This window comes from Aristolochia californica, unplaced genomic scaffold (assembly GCF_029961685.1).
Source record: "Aristolochia californica isolate CCGP_79_NKW_82.1479 unplaced genomic scaffold, dmAriCali1.0.hap1 SCAF_13, whole genome shotgun sequence".
In the NCBI taxonomy this organism is placed as follows: Eukaryota; Viridiplantae; Streptophyta; class Magnoliopsida; order Piperales; family Aristolochiaceae; genus Aristolochia; species Aristolochia californica.
In genome coordinates this window covers 9,983,355-10,000,748 of record NW_027181804.1, presented here as the reverse complement: position 1 = coordinate 10,000,748, position 17,394 = coordinate 9,983,355, and the positions used below count along the sequence as shown (strand labels likewise).

Below are 17,394 nucleotides of genomic sequence, written 5' to 3'. Positions count from 1 at the left end.
GATTGTCATTTCATCAAGGAAAACCTCAATGCAAAGATTATACAATTTCCTTTTATTCCATCCGGGAGTCAGCTGGCTGATATGCTCACGAAGGGAGTATCAGGGAAAGTATTTCATGGCATAATTGACAAGTTGAGCATGATCGACATCTATGCACCAACTTGAGGGGGAGTGTTGGAATGAGCTGTAAATTGTTAACGTAATTATAGGAAACATTTTGTTTCCTTGTTTTGTTCCTCATTCCAAGATCTAAATTGGATCTAAATTAGGTTGTAAATGTATTATAAAAAGCCTTCATGAGGAGAAAAATAATCATAAAAAAAAATTCTTTGAAATCTTGTGTTATTCAGTTTTATAGATTCCCAAAAAAAAGACAAAGATCACTACTCTAGTATCATAAAAAAAAGAATGAGACTAAGGAAAAATTGAGAGAGAAGGGAGAAGAGAGGAGAGAAGTTAGAGAAGTAGCTAGTGACGAATGCTCTTGGATTAGGTCTCTAAACTTGAGAGCCTCGTCCTCCTTTTATACCACTTAAGTGATGTTGGAAGATGTGCCACATTATACAAAAAAAATTTATACATCATTTGCAGCAAGTTGGGAGTTCATGCTGTTCTCTCACCCCAGCTTGAGGGGGAAGTATTGGAAGATAGGGCCCAAGCCCACACAACCAAGAAAGGCCTATATATCCAAGTGTGTTGGAAAATGGACCCAAGCCCATAAGACCAAGGAAGACCCACACATCCAAGAGATATGGAAGATGGGCTGAAGGCCCATAGATCAAGGAGAAGGTCCACATGCCCATACAATGATGGCAGGATGGTATATAAAGAGTCATCTCATAGAGATGACATTGATGTAATTAGGTTATAGTTCCAGGGTTAAAACCCTAAACCCTAAGCTCATGGGTATTATTGTAATACAGTAGTTTCATTAATCTATAAATTGAGCTTTAGGGGAAAGGTTAGGATATCAAGTCCATAACCTCTTCTTCTTTTGGTTTTCTCCCAATTGGTGTCTTTCTCTTTTTCTCCATGAGCTAAATACATGGAGTCCTAAAAATCAACATCGTATCAAATCATTGATTTTCAGGACTCACATGTATGGTTTTCAAGATTTCAGAAACCCATTTTTTCTTTCTTATATTGATGGTTCTTTTTTTATAGTTCGTTGGAATTCATTTTTTTATTTTATTGGTCGTTATTTTCTCCTACTGCATACTGTTGTTTTTTCTTGTATCTGAGTTGATCCGAGTTGACTCGGCATAACAGCATAACACCAACGACGGCTTCAGAGCCCTTTTGTTTGCATTGCTTGCGATCAACACGAGAAGATAGAGCCACTGGCTCGAACTGGTTTTCCTTCTTGTTGCCATCATGCTTCTGATCGCCATCACTCGCTTTAGCAAGGTTGTGAAGCTGGCCAATTTTTCGCCACGGAATTGAGCCATGATTGGGAAGAAAGCTTGGAAGATTGATTTTTCTTACCTTCGGGACATAACCTGATGGAAACTCTCTGGTGATCTTGTTCACTGATCTGTTCTATACATCAACTTGATTGATTTGGTAGGATCCTATGGAAACTCTCCACTAGAATGATATTATTTCTAGAAGTTCTCCGCTAGCAACCAGAGCCGGAATGTTATCAGCGTTGTTTCCATCCGAAGCCTGAAAATCAACACTTTCTATTGTCGATACTGCTATTATGGAAGTTATCTCTGTATTGCCGATTTATTGATTAATCTCGATGAGTCATTGCCAGCTATGCGCTCTGTTTGTTGCCGTTGCTGAAGAAGAAGAAGACAATTGCGATTAAATTTTTTCTTAGTTAGGAATATTTAATCGAGCATCGGCCCGCTCCTGTTCCAGCCCAAATTGGACCGGCCGAGTTCCTAGCAAACCATGACCCGCCATACTCATTCTATGCGCTCATCCAGTGGGTGGACCAACTCGGACTGAGTCAACTCGGTCTAGGTCAACTCAGACATGGCCCATTTATTTTCTACCTCGGTATACATATCCAAGTTTTATACATATTTCTTCCATGACTTGGATATATTGATCTACTATTTGACTCGACACGACTCGATATTTTTTCTCTGGCTGGATTATTATTTTGATGTATTAACAGATTATTCCTTGGTCAGCATATTATTTGGAATAGTTACTTGCATTGAATTTTTTCATGGGTCATTTTTACAAGGATTATTTTGGTTCATGTTATATGGGCCCAAGCCCATTTCAGCTGCTGCTATTGTGTCTCTTTGGATGAGACATTATTATTGAAAAAGATGTGGCCTCAGTATATGTTACATCATTGTGACGGAGGAGCTTATTATTACATCCACTACCCGTAAGGATATCTGTGTTATTTCACCGTGATGGAAGAGTTTATTACTAACTCTATGTTATACCCCCATGAATTGACATTTATTCCTCCTACAACTTGAGAGTCGTTGTCCTGTGGAGGGACACAGTGATGGAGGAGTTTTTTTTTATTACACTTTCGAACAGCGTATAGACCCACAACTTACATTAATAGAAGTGACACTACCTACAGAAGATAGGAGTTTGTTGAACATCCAACATGAGTTATTTGAGTGGATTAAAGAGCAATGTCATACGACTTGGAGTGATTTTACTCTCACTTTTCTTATGCTAGTTGGGCCTCATGAACGAGAGCACCAGCGTGACGGGGAGTGTTGGAAGATGTGCCACATTATACAAAAAAGATTTTATACATCATTTGCAGCAAGTTGGGAGTTCATGTTGTTCTCTCACCCCCAGCTTGAGGGGGAGTGTAGGAAGATAGGGCCCAAACCCACACGACCAAAAAAGGCTCACATATCCAAGTGTGTTGGAAGATGGGCCAAAGCCCATAAGACCAAGGAAGACCCACAAAGCCAAGAGATGTGGAAGATGGGATCAAGGCCCGTAGATCAAGGAGAAGGTCCATAGGCCCATACAATGATGGCAGGAAGGTAAATAAAGAGTCATCTCATAGAGATGGCATTGATGTAATTAGGTTAATGATCTAGGGTTAAAACCCTAAACCCTAAACCCTAAGTTCATGGTTATTATTGTAATACAGTAGTTTGATTAATCTATAAATTGAGCTTCAGGGGAAGGGCTAGGATGTCAAGTCCATAACCTCTTCTTCCTTTGGTTTTCTCCCAATGGGTGTCTTTCTCTTTTTCTCCATGAGCTAAATACATGTAGTCCTGAAAATCAACAAGTGAACAATTACAGAAATAACAAAAATCCGTTAAGTACGAGTATGCTTATATCTCATACAATATTTATTAGAACTGAATGAAATTAAAGGCATAGATAGATGAGAAGTAATCTAACAGACTAGAGCTAATGTGGCTTATCTGATGGTCAAATAACCAAATTACCCTTCTACCATAATTTCAACAAAAGTGGATCAATTGTTTGTATCTTTAAGAAAGAAAATAGTCTATACAAACGTTTTTACCCATATAATCTCAATGGTTGACTGGGAGAAGAAAGCAATCAGTAGTCATCTGTATAGATTACCTCAAATTACAATATTTCAATGTGATTGAGTAGGTCTGTACTTTTATTGATTAACCTTTGAATGGTCAATGGTACTAGTCAAAATCTGACTGATTTGGTGATCATTTGCTCATGAGACTGGTTCATTGGTGGGTATGAGTTTTACAGTAAGTTTTATTTGCCCCAAGGCAAGAATATTTTTGGTGTTCTTGGATGTTCTCTTCTTCTCTCCTTTTGTCATTCTCTTGCATTTGATATGATCCCTCATTATTTATTTTATTTGTTTTAAGTTTCATTGGAGGAATGGCGTCTTAAGTATACATTGTAGGAATACTTTAACCTCAATAATTTTTTTTTACGTGCGTTGGAGGTCGTCTTCAACCTCTAGCCACACGCATACTCCTGCCATGCGTTGCAGGGAGGATGCTCAGTGTCCACCGTTACCCTCTGCCAGATGTCGGCATTTCGTTAGAATCCGGCCACCGTCATTCGACGGTGACGCCGACCGACGTATAGCACCGAGCAAGACGGCGGTTGGCTCCATAGAGCCGGCACTCGCAGCGTACATAGAGAACTCCTCTCCGTGGAAATGACTCCATATCAGAGAGGGATGGCTCTGATACCACATGTAGGAATACTTTAACCGAATTTCAAAAATATTTATGAAATTCATAAACCAAAATTGTACCTTCTGACATGGCGTCAACTTCCGACGAACAGAGCTTCTTGGCTATCGTCTCCGGCGAACAGAACGTCTCGTCTTTCACAGAGGCTCGTCGATGGCAATGGTCAGGCATGCCTTTGCTAGACCAAACCCCATTTTATAGGCTCCTCTCCATCAAAGGAGACCACCAAACGACGAAAAACTGAAAGTCGTAACCAGCGACCGCCATCAGTGGAAAACCGTTTAACGGATGGGTCACTTAAGTGACGGATCGGGAACCGTCTAGGTGACTGATTGTGAACAGTCTTACATACATGTGTAATCAACATTAGAAAAACTAATTGGTATTGTGTTTTTTCCAGTGGCAATTTAAACTTCTAAAAGGAAAAGATCTTTTGGCAACTAGGAGATGGAGTCATGAGGTCATAAAAAGTGATGACGAGGGTAGAGGAAAAACCCAACCTCCTATAACCAGCAAAAGGGTCAGGGCCACTGTTGGTAATTTTTTGGAGCAACTGAAATGGTTTGTACATTTTGAATTGTAACTCTTTTATATTAATAGATGATTACACAACATTCAGTAGCGTGCTTATGGAGTAATTGTTTTAAAATTTGAAAACGTTCTTAGCATTAAAGGATTTTCTCCCATTACAAAACTCTTACTAATGGTCACTCCTTGAGGTTTCAGATTCTCAATGCTATAAAAGGGGTAAAGAGGGTGAGGAATAGAGACAAAGATTGGAGCAATCCTTCTATGCTCTTTCACCCTCTCAATCTCTAAGTTTTAATCTTCAGCTTTTGGTTTTTCTCCTTTACAACATTTCTTTCTAGTGTCCCTTTGTCAAAAGTGATTTGTTATTAGACAGACTACCCCTCTTTTCAAAAACTAGTGGTACTTTTAGTTCTACGTAATATCTTGTGGAGGGATCACTAGAATCTAGTGCACACAAGGAGATAATCACTTTCAAAGACAATGGATACATGCCTGGGACCTATCCAAAAACTATTAGTTAAATTATTTTTATGGGTTGTGAAAAGCGAATTAGTAAATAGGTATGCACCGGGACCCATACAATTATACTGGGTTTTATGTTATTTTAGTTCCTGAGTTACTATTTCCAAATTTTTCAAAAAAGATTCACCTACTAGAACAATAGGACAAGTAAATCCAAGGACTCAATAAACAAAACATTGAAACTTGAACAGTTTTATGGAAAATATTTTACTAGATTGTAGACAAGAATGCAATAGTGATTGACCACTTCTTAAAATGTTTTATGTGGCTTTGGATGACCCATTATTTAGTATACCAGAAGAACACAAACTTGGAAAATCAGTCACCAAACACAAATATGAGAAGAACAACTATTTGTATTGGGGATTGATTCATAGTGGTCTAAAAAAGAAGCTTAAAAATAACATAAAAACATAACTTGTATGACGTAGTATAAGTTAGTGGAAAAACTAACCTAGTTGAAACCAAGAAGGATAGCCTCTAATGGAAGAAGCCCAAAAAACACTTAACTATAGAATACGTTTTGCTCCTTCAGAAAATCAAGACACTTTGCCAAGCAATATATGCATAGAAAAGGTAAATTGAAGCAGGTGAAAGTGCCAAGTCGTCAAGCGAACATGATTACTAAAATAAGCTTTGTTGGTCCCAATGATAGGTTAGTTACAACTAACATAGAGTTATACGTATAATCACACCGACGAAGGGTTTGATACATGAGCTACTATCAATAACTACAATAATATTTCTTTTTCTCTTCATAAGTGGAAGTTAAAGGAAGACTTCTAATCACTGGCAAATCCAATGTTGCACAAATTGTTGCAGAAAGAGAAGTGAAGTCTAAGTTTACATCCAAGAGTACTCTCACACTACATAATGTGTCAAGTGTGATATGTTCTAAATAATATTGCTAGTGGTTTCCTTTTGAGTTAGTTAGGTTTTAACTTAGTGTTTGAGTCAAATAAACTTCTAACCACCAAGGGTGGATCCTTTCTAGGGAAGTGCTATATTTCATATGTCTTATTTAAGTTAAATATTGTTTTGATATAAATTATGGTAGACTTGGACATGATAATTTGAACACCCTAAAACAAAATGATATACTTAAATTTAATACCTTAAATAAAACATAGATACAAAAAATAAATATAAAATTTGTGTCCAGTTGAAATAACCTAGGAAGTTGTTTAAATGGACAAGTAGAAGTTCTAACCTATTTGAGCTAACATATAGTGACATCAGTGAGATAAGTAGTATTTTAACTAGAGAAGGTAAAAGGTATTTTATTACCTCCATAGAAGATGTAGTGAAATTTTCCTATTTATATACTAAAGATGAAGCCCTAGAAGATTTTAAATTTTACATATAAGAAGTTGATAAACAAATCAAGAAATTTTTTTAAATAAAAACTTAGGTTAGATAGGAGAAAATATATTTTTAGAATATTTGAAAGGTAGGAATACATTATCATGTATGATACCACCCACTCCGTATTCTCTCCTCAGTCTTATGGAGTTGCTAAAAGAAAGAGACATAGTTAACCCTGAGACCTATGATGAAACATTCATAAGATAAGCAAAAAATAATAAGAGATATCAATTATTGACTGCAATAAGATTTACTTTGATATTTTTATAAGATGTAATATTTTTTTTAAATTGTGTTTCTTATGAAAGAGATGAGAAAATAAGGATTAGGAAAGACTTTGGGATCCCAAAATGAGGATACCGAAGTACTATAAAAGCTGAACATAGGAGTTAAAAACTTGTAAAAGAAAAGAACCAACAAAATGATCCTTTCATAGATGCCAAAGCAATGAAATCTAGCGATGCATCCTTATGGGGAAAAGCCATTAAATTGAAATGGATTTAATCCTTTAACATAATATATGGGTATTGACCGACTTATCACCAAGGTTTGGGCCAATTGGATTTAAATATATTTTCAACAAGAAATATAATCCTAATGGGTCCATTAAAAAATACAAAGCTAGATTAGTTTTTTTTACACTTATTCTCTAATCATTATTATCACTACAAGTACTTATAGACTAATTGTATTATATAAGCTTAAAATCCATCAAATATAAAAAGTGTTTTTTTAACGATGAGTCAAAGAAAGAAAATTATACGGAGTAGCTAAAAGGTTTTGTAATTATTGATCAAGAGAATAAAGTGTGTAAGTTAGTCAAATCTTTATATGAATTAAAACAAGCTCCTTGTCAATGGCATGAAAATTTTGATCGGGTAGTTCACATGGTTTTAGTATATGTGAGTTTGATAAATGTGTGTACTATAAAACATTTGATCGGTTGCATTATCTTATGTCTCTACACATATGACATTTTGATTTGTACTAATGAACATGTCAATATTCTAGAGGTAAAGAGACATGAAAGACCTAGGATTAACAAATATAATTTTAGGAGTCAAAGTTATAAAGAAAGAAAATGAGATTATTTTGAGTCAATTTTATTTTGTATAAAAGGTGCTAAAACAATTCTTTTATGAGAATTGTAAACAAGGTAATGCACTATATGATTCCAACGTAAAATTGAATAAGAGTGGTGGGGATAGTGTTTCACAATTGATGTACTCTCAAATTATTAGAAGTTTGATGTATTTGTCAAACTGTACCAAAAAAGACATTTCCTCGGTGGTAGGAAGATTGAATAAGTACACAAATAACTATGATAAATCTCATTAGTATACTATGGAAAGACTCTTGAAATATTTACAAGGTATCATTAACTAAGGAATATACTATTATTGTACTATAAGGGTACAATAATGCTAACTAGATTTCTAATTCTTGTGGCACAAAGGCCACCGATGGTTTCATTTTTACCCTAGGTGGTAGTAGTGATGTTTGTAAAACTTCTAAATTGACCTTAATTACCAGATCAATTGTGGAGCCTAAGATGGTAGCCTTAGATTTAGTTGATGGAGAAATATAATGGATTAGGGGTTTGTTATTAAACATTCCTATGATGTATAAGTGTATTCCTACTAGTTTGATTAATTGTGAGAATCAAATGATTATACCGAAAGGAAAAATTAACAACTATAATTCAAAGTCATCTAGAGACATTGACCTTCATACAAAATCTAAGGAAGCTCACATCTTCTAAAGATATAGCTTTTAAGTTATATTAAATCGGTGGAGAACTTGGCAGATAATATGACTAAGGGCTTGTCAAGAGGACAAATATAACATGCTTCAAGGGACGAGATTAAAGATTACTTCTTGAGTCACCATCAATAGCAACCCAACCTCTCTGATTAGAGATCCCAAGGTCAAGATTCAATGGGAAAGACAAATTGATCGAGTTGCTAGTGGGACACCAAATTTAAGTGAATATATTTCATGTCCTATCTTTATAAAGTAGGTACTTAGTTGCATGAGATATAAAGATAATACTATATCTTAACGATATTGAGGCTATTACAGTAGGGTATATGGATGCAATATACTCTTGGAGATATCACTGATGTGATTGTGACTTGGGGTCATAGTCAAACAGATAATTAGGGTTTGTTCCCTAAGAAAAACTCACAATGCAAGATATCTGTGTATGACCTAAAGTGTTATCCCTATGGAACTCATATGTAAAAACTCACATGTAGGTCTACATATTTGTTCGAAATTTTAAAAATGTATAAATAAAGTCCAAGTTCAAGATTCATTCACTTAGGATGGTTATAATTGGCAAAATACCAACTAGATGAATATTGAAGTTCGAAAGACACCTGTCAATGAAAGTTATTGATTGTTCATACTTTGAAATTTTGAAAAGATAAAAAAATTTAAAATTTCTAGGTATTTTTAAATTTTCAAAATGGTGGGGAATATTGGTGATTTTAAAAAAAAAATGAGAAGTAACTAAAATGGTTTCTAAACCTTTTTAGTAAAGTGTAACTGAATTGTAAATAACTCATATTAATAGATGGCTACCTATGTTTAGGAACGTGCATATGGAGTAATCATTTCAAAATCGGAAAAGATTCTCAAAATTAAAGGATTTTCTTTTTTTATAAATCTGTCATGAATGGTCACTCCCTTGCAGTTTTATACTATCAACAATATAAGAGGGGTCTAGAGGGTGAGGAATAGAGACATGAATTGGAAAAATCCTTCTATGCTCTTTCACTCTTCCAATCTCTATAGTTTTTAGCTTCTCTCCTTTACAAAATCTCTTTCTAGGGTCCTTCTATGGAAAGTGATTTAACATAAGACTACCTCTCTTTTCAAGTACAAGTAAGACTACCCCTCTTGTCGAGGTCAAGTAGTATTCTTAGTTTTGTGCATGTCTACTAGACCTAAGGAGGGGTTAGTCAACAAAACAGAAATATGAAGTTCTATCTTCATCTCCATCATGAACTTCATGTTAGTCATTTCCATGAACTTCATCTTCGCACTTAGTGTTAGGGGGGGTTAGTGCACATGACTTAGGACATGATCTTCATGCGCATTACGCAGTTCATGTCCTGGTGTCGTTAGGGGGCGCCGAAATTCATGTCATGTACATGAATAAACATGAATCAGGAGTTCATGTCCCAAGAGTAAACGGCGAAAAGTGTTTTCCGCCCGATTTTGAGAATCATCTACATGACTCTCACGCGAGGCTATCTTTCGGGGCTCTCTCTGCCGCACACCTCTCTGCCATTGCATTCCCGCAGCCCTCTCTCGTCTCCATTCCCGCAGTTCTCGCTCGTCTCCGTTCCCGCAGCCCTCTCTCATTCCCGCAGCCCTCTCTCATTCTCTGCTCCCTCTCTCATTCCCGCAGCCCTCTCTCATTCCCGTTGCCCTCTCTCATTCCCGCAGAGCACGGGAGGTCGAGCTCTGTTGCAGAGCTTCTCGGCCTCCCTCTCTTCTCCCTCTCAATGTACCGTCAGAGCGCCGCCTCTGTCGGCATTGCCCACCGCCGTCGCCTTTGCCTAGCCCGTCCCCGTCACCATCGTTGTTGCCCGCTGGCTCACTGCGGAGGAAGATGAAGATGTTTAATTTTTCCTAAGTTAGGAAAAATTAAACTCTTCATAAAAATCATTAATTTATAATTTTTATTTATAAAATAATTATTTTTATTTATAAAATAATTATTTTTATTTATAAAATAATTATTTTGATTTTAAAATTACTATATTAAAATAGTGATTTAATATTCATAATTAAAATATTGTTAAAATAAATATTTGATAAATTATTTTGGCATAATTATCCGATTGCTATAGTTAATTAAACTAATGGTTTTAAATTTTGTGATAATATATTATTAATTAATATTAAAATATATTATGTACAAATATATTGTGTGTTAAAGTTATGATTAGATCAATTTTTTCTCTTAAATTATTCATTTTTAGGTTGACGACTTCATGTGCACTGGAAAATAGTTTCCAGTGTTAGTGCCCCAACATGAGAAAAACATAAAAAACAAAAGAATCCCTAAACCCTTACAGTACACTTAATTACAACATAATCCTTCAACCCCAAATTAGGTAAAATAACCATTATTACTACACGAATAAGTTATTTAATATATAATTAAAATATATTAATATATTTATTAATTGAATTAGATATTTTATTGTGCATTAATATGGTAATTACATGAGCCAATGAAATACGCACATGATTAATTACAAGTAATAAATAAATAATGTTATAAATAACAAAACGAAAGTAATGCATTTATTTGTTAATAACATATGATATACTTTAACCTAAAAATGAATGATTTAAGAGGAAAAATGGATCTAATCATAACTTTAACACACTATACATTTTTATGTAATATTAATTAATAATAAATTTGGGGAAAACCGAAGCCGAAGGGTGAAATCGAAGCCGAATGGGGAAATCGATGCCGAATTAAAGTAGAAATTAAGAAATTGAAGCCCAAATGTCAAAATCGAAGAGAATCGAAACCAAAATAGGAGAAATCGAACAAAATCGAAAGGTATTTTGGGGGAAAAGAGAATAGTGAGAGGGAGAAGGGAGTGAGAGGCCGAAAGGGAGAAGAGAGGAAGAAGAAAGAGAGAAGAGAGGGAGGCCGAGAGGGATAAGAGAGAGGGAGAAGTGAGCAGGAGGTTTAGAGGGAGAGCGAGTCCGAGATGGAGAGAAAGACGCCGAAAGGACGTTCACAGCGAGAGATGGAGGCCATAGAGAGAGAGACCAGAGAGAGGGAGACCGGAGAGATATGGTGGAGACGAGAGAGGGAGCATAGAGTTCGGGGTTTAGGGAGATGAGAGAGGGGGTGCAGGAGATAGGGCGAAAAAAACGAAATGAGAAGAGAGCGTGAGAGGGTGTGCGGGAGAGAGAGGGGGGAAAAAATAAAATCGTTGAGGGTTCGAACCCCGGCGATCGTTTCATGTGGAAGAATGGCAAATATGGGTGGAAACCACATTATGATGCTTACGCCTTGGAGATGATTTTCGAAGTCATGTTAGTCATCTACATGACTTGAAGTCCGACTCTCCACTAACGACCTCATGAGATAAACGGAGTAATACGTCTGAAGTTCATCTCCTGAGTCTAGTTAACTAACCCCTCTCCTAAGGTCATTGTGTCTTGGTGAGAGATTGTCAGAATCTTATGCACCTAAAGAGATGAATTTCTTTCAAAGTTAGCAAATGCACACCTCGAACCTGCCCTACTAGTACTATTTAAATTATTTATTTTTGGATCATGAAGAAGCAAATCAATGAAGAGATACACATCAAAATCAATATAATTACATTAGATTCGTCTGTATTATTTGAGATCTTGAATTATTAATTGTAACAGCTACACTCTTTCATGTCAAAAACCATGAATGGTTGTTTCTATGTGTGTAAGCTTTTTTTAAGTAATTATGATGTCTAATGATGTAAGCATTACTAGATTACCTTATTTGGTCAACCATTGGGCAAGGTTGAATGATGTAAATTTTAAAATTTCTTCATAATGATGTTATAATTAATTTAACCGAACACTCTGAAGGCGACTGTAATTCTCCTGCTGAGCCAAGAAACCTCCAAGGAATGCAGCCATGGCGACGGAAACATGACCTCACATGGTGGGTTCCTGTGTAAATGATAAATCCAACAAAACTAAACTGTGGCACGAGCTCAGCCACGAGCGTTTCATCACTCCATTTCCTCTCTGGCGTATGAAGTTGAAACAATTGCAGCATGTTCTTGGTTGGGTGCGAGGAAGCACAAAGGATCCACATTAATCAACCGCCAACTAACAATGGATGCCTCCAGGGCTTCAACAGCTCTGAAGATACAGAGATACTTCTCTTACATCCTGTGGAGCTACTATCCATTCAACGAATTCTGAAGATTGATCTTCTTTTTCGGCCTTCACAGCTTGTAATGATCATTTGAGAATCTCCTCAATGCCAAACAGGTTCAGAAGTTCAACAGCTTCTTTTTTCAGGTAGAATACAACTTTATTTTGAAACAGAACAGGAGAATCAGCAGAAAATGAAGTGGATTTTGGGGTTTTATCGGTGTTAAACTAGGATTCAGATGGGTAGGACCAGAAAATCGAAGCGGTTGACTACTGTGAATGGTTTTTTTTTTCATGTTTACTGTCCAGACTTTACTTGAATGGGTAACTCGGTGGCTGGATACACTACACAGAGAAATCCAGTTTTTGACATTTGACTGATAACGTCATTAGAAAAAAGACGGGAAGGGAGATTAAAAACCACGGAAGAATGGATGAAAGAGAATGAGGAGTAGAATAGAATTGATCGTAGTAAGTGTGGTTGCTTGGTCCATGTTTTTTTTTTTTTTTTCTCCATTCATGGATTCTCTTCACCTTCCTTATCAATTTTACTGGTTGCGTATATAATATTGGGTTTCAGATAGTCGCAACGAAAACCCATCATAGAGAAAACTACCTTATGTTCGTTACTCCGTCGATGCCAGGATAGTATCTGCTGGTTGGAAGAAGGGAAAGGTCAATTTACAGAAAGCTTTACTAGTTTTATCGCCAAAGGAGATATGGTGAGTCTGTTTTCAAGATTTTCCGGGAGCAGAACCAGTCATCGACGATCGCAAAGTGCAATTGTAAGGAAATTTAGATTCTTTGCTATGCTATTTTACTTGAAAATTCTTTAGGATGCTCAATATCTGTGGGTATATGGGAATCTGGTTTTTTGTATCTCTTCAGTTTTCTTCTCTTTTCTGGCAAGGCTCTTGGTTTCCTTCCTCGTCATTGATTTGATTTCTGCAAATTTGCCTTTCTTTTTGTCATCATCAAGTTGCTTGCTGTTTTTTCTTGTTGATTCGGTTTCGTGTTCTCTGAGATTTGGTTGACTTTCATCTGTTTTAGCTACTGTCGATTACTAGTTTGGATTTCATAGGCGCTTTTATTAAATCTGTTCATATCGAATCGAAGATGATCCTTTGGCTATCCTTATATTTGAGATTTTCCTTCAGTTGTAACTATTCATTCATCTGCATGTTTGTTTTTAGATGGTTTTTTCTTCTTGTTTCCAGATGTATTTTACCAGTAAATTTAATATTGAAGTTTCACTGAGACTTTGGAAACACAATTTGATAACTTCTGCTTAAACTTCTCCTTCATTTATTACATTTGACAGCTCCAGGTATTGATTTTTACCTCTGAGAGTCCTGTTCCACTGAGAACCATAAGATTCTGTGGCGGTGAGAGCTGATTAAAACATTTAAAGTTTCTGATTTCATGAATCAAATTCAGATTTCTTTTGCTCAGTATAGGACAGCATTCTTTTTTCCTCTCTATGAATTTATCTGTTAGTGTTTAATTTTTTGTTTTTCCCTTTTTCTCTCTGGAGCGAAATGTTTCTTTGTTGTAGTAGTGCCTTCACTAACTGAATCTATTACACAGGATGAGAGGGAAGCAGGGGCAGTTCCATCAGATATAGTAGCAGAAGGCTCTGCTAGGATCATTGCCACCCATCCAATTGAAGTTGCGGTAGAATTTAAACCGATTGAACATCCTATTGAGCCTCTTGACAGTGATCAACCAGTTCAATGTCCACTTCCAGATCCTTCTATTTTGAATGTAAGCAGGACTGCAACTGACTCTACTGTGAACCGTTACTTTTTTTGGCTTTTTATTTTAATCAATGTCAGTTTGTTTATGCTTCACCTTTTATGTTTGGCTTGCTTACTAGTTACAAGAGATTAGTAGTTCTCAGTGAAGCAGTTTCACAATGATGAAAATCTAGACTAGAATAGTTTCAGCAATGCCTTTCAAGGAGGGTATTATTTTTAAACCAGAGACTCTTTACTAGAAAAATCAGGTGAAAAGCTTGTCTCATCAAGTTTTATAACAAAAATCATGCAATAATTAAGACTCTTTAACCTAATTTCTGCAACTCTTGGCAATCAAAAGTTTTTCAAACATTGCTTGATCTTTTCTGATTTCTCATGCTTGTGATTTGATCTCTTTGCAAACGATATGCGAAGAAGTGCCAACAATTTAGCTAACTGCTTTGTTGGGAAAGAAGCCTCCTTTGGGGAATGCTATGCTTGTCTTCTTCACTTGTGTTTCGTATTCCTACTCTGAAACTATTGTCACAGTTTCACAAAAAAGAGGAAGCTTTGATATTTTTGGCACTTGTATCATCGTCTTGTTTAAAATTACGATACTATATATTAAAGAATGGTTGGACTTCATTTGCCTGGAACCAATGCTTTTAAATTGCATATCTACGTGACCTGCGATTTTGGTGGAACTGAAACTAGTGTATTTGCCATGAACTGTCCTCCGTATTCTACTCATAAAATTCTCTTGTTTATCATTCAACCATTCCTGATACCCATTTAATAAGTTTAAGGTAAATTGGAAATAATTGGTCATCTTGGGCTTAGTGCTCAAGGTTTTGTCTGTGTTGGTCCTTCTCAGTGCATCAGAGATCTATTTAGCTGGTGGGTTTCTAATCAACAGCACTACTCTTATGCAAAACATCCTCATATCCTACCCAGAGACTCTTTTCGAGACTCTTTTCCAGACTCTGTACACTAACAAGTCTAAAAGAGGACAAGAATATGTCCTTTAGTTAATACACTTGTGTGGTGAATGTACCTGAGTTTACTGTGGTGGCTCATCAATAACTATCTTCAAAGTTCAGGTGGATAATCCATTAAATTTTTATCAGAATGGAGTTTCTGCCAGTCCTAGAAGTTAATAAAATATGCTGACAAGGGTACATAAATATAAACTTCAAGATATGTGTTGTGGAGAAGCAGAGTTTGCTAAATTCGGCTAAAACTTGCTGATCTAGAATCAAAATGTACTTGCTTTAACCTCCAGTTAAGAAGTTGTAAGAAGCAAGTAGTTGAAGGACAGAATTGATGAGTTAGACTAAAGCATGCTGGCATAAATAAAAGTATAATGAGTCAGAATATCATATGCTGAACTAGATATAAGTGTACTGAGATACAAATTTGCTGAGCTTGATAAAATTGTTAAAGTAGGGACATCAAAAATAGTTCAGAGAGCTCTGTTAAAACTTCCATCAAATGAAAGGTTTAAGATAAACTAGATCAATCAAGTGCAATCAGGATTTTAGTTGTTTCACAAGTAACACAAATTCTGTCAAGAAATTCTTTCTCAATAACTGAATTTGTCTGATTTTAACCAATAAGAAGGTCAGATACATTTGGCCATTTCTCAGCATGAGTCTGTACCTATCCTCTGATGCCATGGTAGCTTTCTTGTCATTTTTATATTCTTTTGATGGGTAACATGCAAGATTCAGATACGTACACTCAAAAATATAGTTGTGTACACCGCACAGGCAAATAAATTCACAGAGTACCTATTGATGGATTTTTTGAGATTTCTAAATTCAGGATGGAAGGATATGGAAGGAGCGTCTTTCGGCAAATGTGAGGAGGACAGATGATTTGCCTGTAGTGGAGGCTGACTCCCAACTTGATTCAGTCGGAGGCAGTAGACCAAAGCCCAAAAGTAACCGTTTAGTCTTACCATCATCCATCAGTGCTCCTGAGCATAATATCATAGCTCTCCTTGAAGAATGTAATGCAGTTGTAAACTAGAGTGTTCATTACTGAATCGTTGGGCATCAAAAAGTTCGTTGTTCTTCTTTCCACATGTATGTAACAGTCACATGCCTGGCTGTTATTTTTTTTATTGGTTTCCTGTAAGATTTATCATGTATCACCCTGTCAGAGAGACATTACTATGCATTCATCTCATGTTTTTCTCTTTTGTAATTTGCTTGTTGGATATGGAGGCTCAATTCATCTCCCATTTGCTTAACCTTTCCTATACAAGCTTGTAAAGGTTCTTCTCCATGGGAACAGGAGAGTTATGGAACCAGTTTTTTTTCAACTTTGTGAAGGATTTGCTGCCAGCTGGTGCCTTAGAAATCAAATGAGATTCATATATAACACTGTAGTATCAGTTCAAGAAGGACTTGCTATTTCTATCAGAAAAGGTTCTCAGGAATAATGGCAGACACACAGAATACAGTTTCTTTTTCTTTACAAAAATTTTCTAGCGGAGAACACTATGCTTGTCTGTAATTATATTGAAAGAGCACAAACGGAAAGGAGAGAACTTCAAGCTCAAAATTTGCAGTAATTAAGCGCTTCAGGAACAATAATTCTTGGAATGAAAAAAATAATAGCAAACCTGAGTTGATTGAATTGCTTGCATAATGTCTGAGCACCGACCATGTCATTCGTTTAACCAACAGAATGAAGTTGATATGTTTTCTGCTCTGTTCAGAACCTTCTCTCTGAAACTCTCTTTCTTACAGTAGTGTTCCAGTCTCACTCTACCACCAGCTTGTAATACCTCCCGTGCATGATTGCAAACAGAAACCACCATCGACGTTCTAAGCCATGCTGACCCACTTAGACCCCATTTCCGGCTTCATTGCTATCATCGGCCTGGTTCACGATATGATTCCCTCTTGAGCTTCCATGATTCATCCATGGCTTGCTATGCCATACAAAACTGGTTTTTGCTGCAACAGACCCACCAGCCGCTACCCGTGCTCCTCTCCCCGTCTGTGCTGAAACGAGGAGGACGATGAGAGACATAAACAACAGGAATTTGATCACTCTGAGCTTCTGCATTTCCCCTAAATTCTTTCTTCGTGTCAGACGGGACCCCGATCAAATTGACAGCAGTGCTTAGACATTTATAAGAAAGTGGACGCTTACATCTGGACTGTTCATGAACTGGGTGA

The 17,394-nt window shown here is 36.4% G+C and overlaps 1 protein-coding gene across 2 annotated transcripts; it reads left to right on the top strand.

Moving 5' to 3' along the window:
• Positions 1-12,509: 12,509 nt before the first annotated feature.
• Positions 12,510-16,553, top strand: LOC137949090 (uncharacterized). Of its 2 annotated transcripts, none has more exons than XM_068795365.1 (4): positions 12,510-12,614; positions 13,112-13,252; positions 14,055-14,231; positions 16,028-16,553. In XM_068795365.1, exons 2-4 carry the CDS (start codon positions 13,187-13,189, stop codon positions 16,232-16,234), a joined length of 450 nt encoding a protein of 149 aa, XP_068651466.1. In that variant the 5' UTR covers positions 12,510-12,614; positions 13,112-13,186; the 3' UTR covers positions 16,235-16,553. The 2 variants fall into 2 exon arrangements, with proteins under 2 accessions (XP_068651466.1, XP_068651465.1); XM_068795364.1 differs by lacking the exon at positions 12,510-12,614 and adding an exon at positions 12,847-12,938 and having other exon boundaries at positions 13,048-13,252.
• The last annotated feature ends 841 nt before the right edge of the window (positions 16,554-17,394 follow it).

What these genes read in the sequence shown, in the direction of transcription:
- LOC137949090 (XM_068795365.1), top strand. Translation starts at nt 13,187, where the DNA reads ATGGTGAGTCTGTTTTCAAGATTTTCCGGGAGCAGAACCAGTCATCGA. An exon ending in GACGATCGCAAAGTGCAATT is followed by an intron (nt 13,253 to 14,054) that starts GTAAGGAAATTT and finishes TCTATTACACAG; the next exon opens with GATGAGAGGGAAGCAGGGGC. An exon ending in CAGATCCTTCTATTTTGAAT is followed by an intron (nt 14,232 to 16,027) that starts GTAAGCAGGACT and finishes TTCTAAATTCAG; the next exon opens with GATGGAAGGATATGGAAGGA.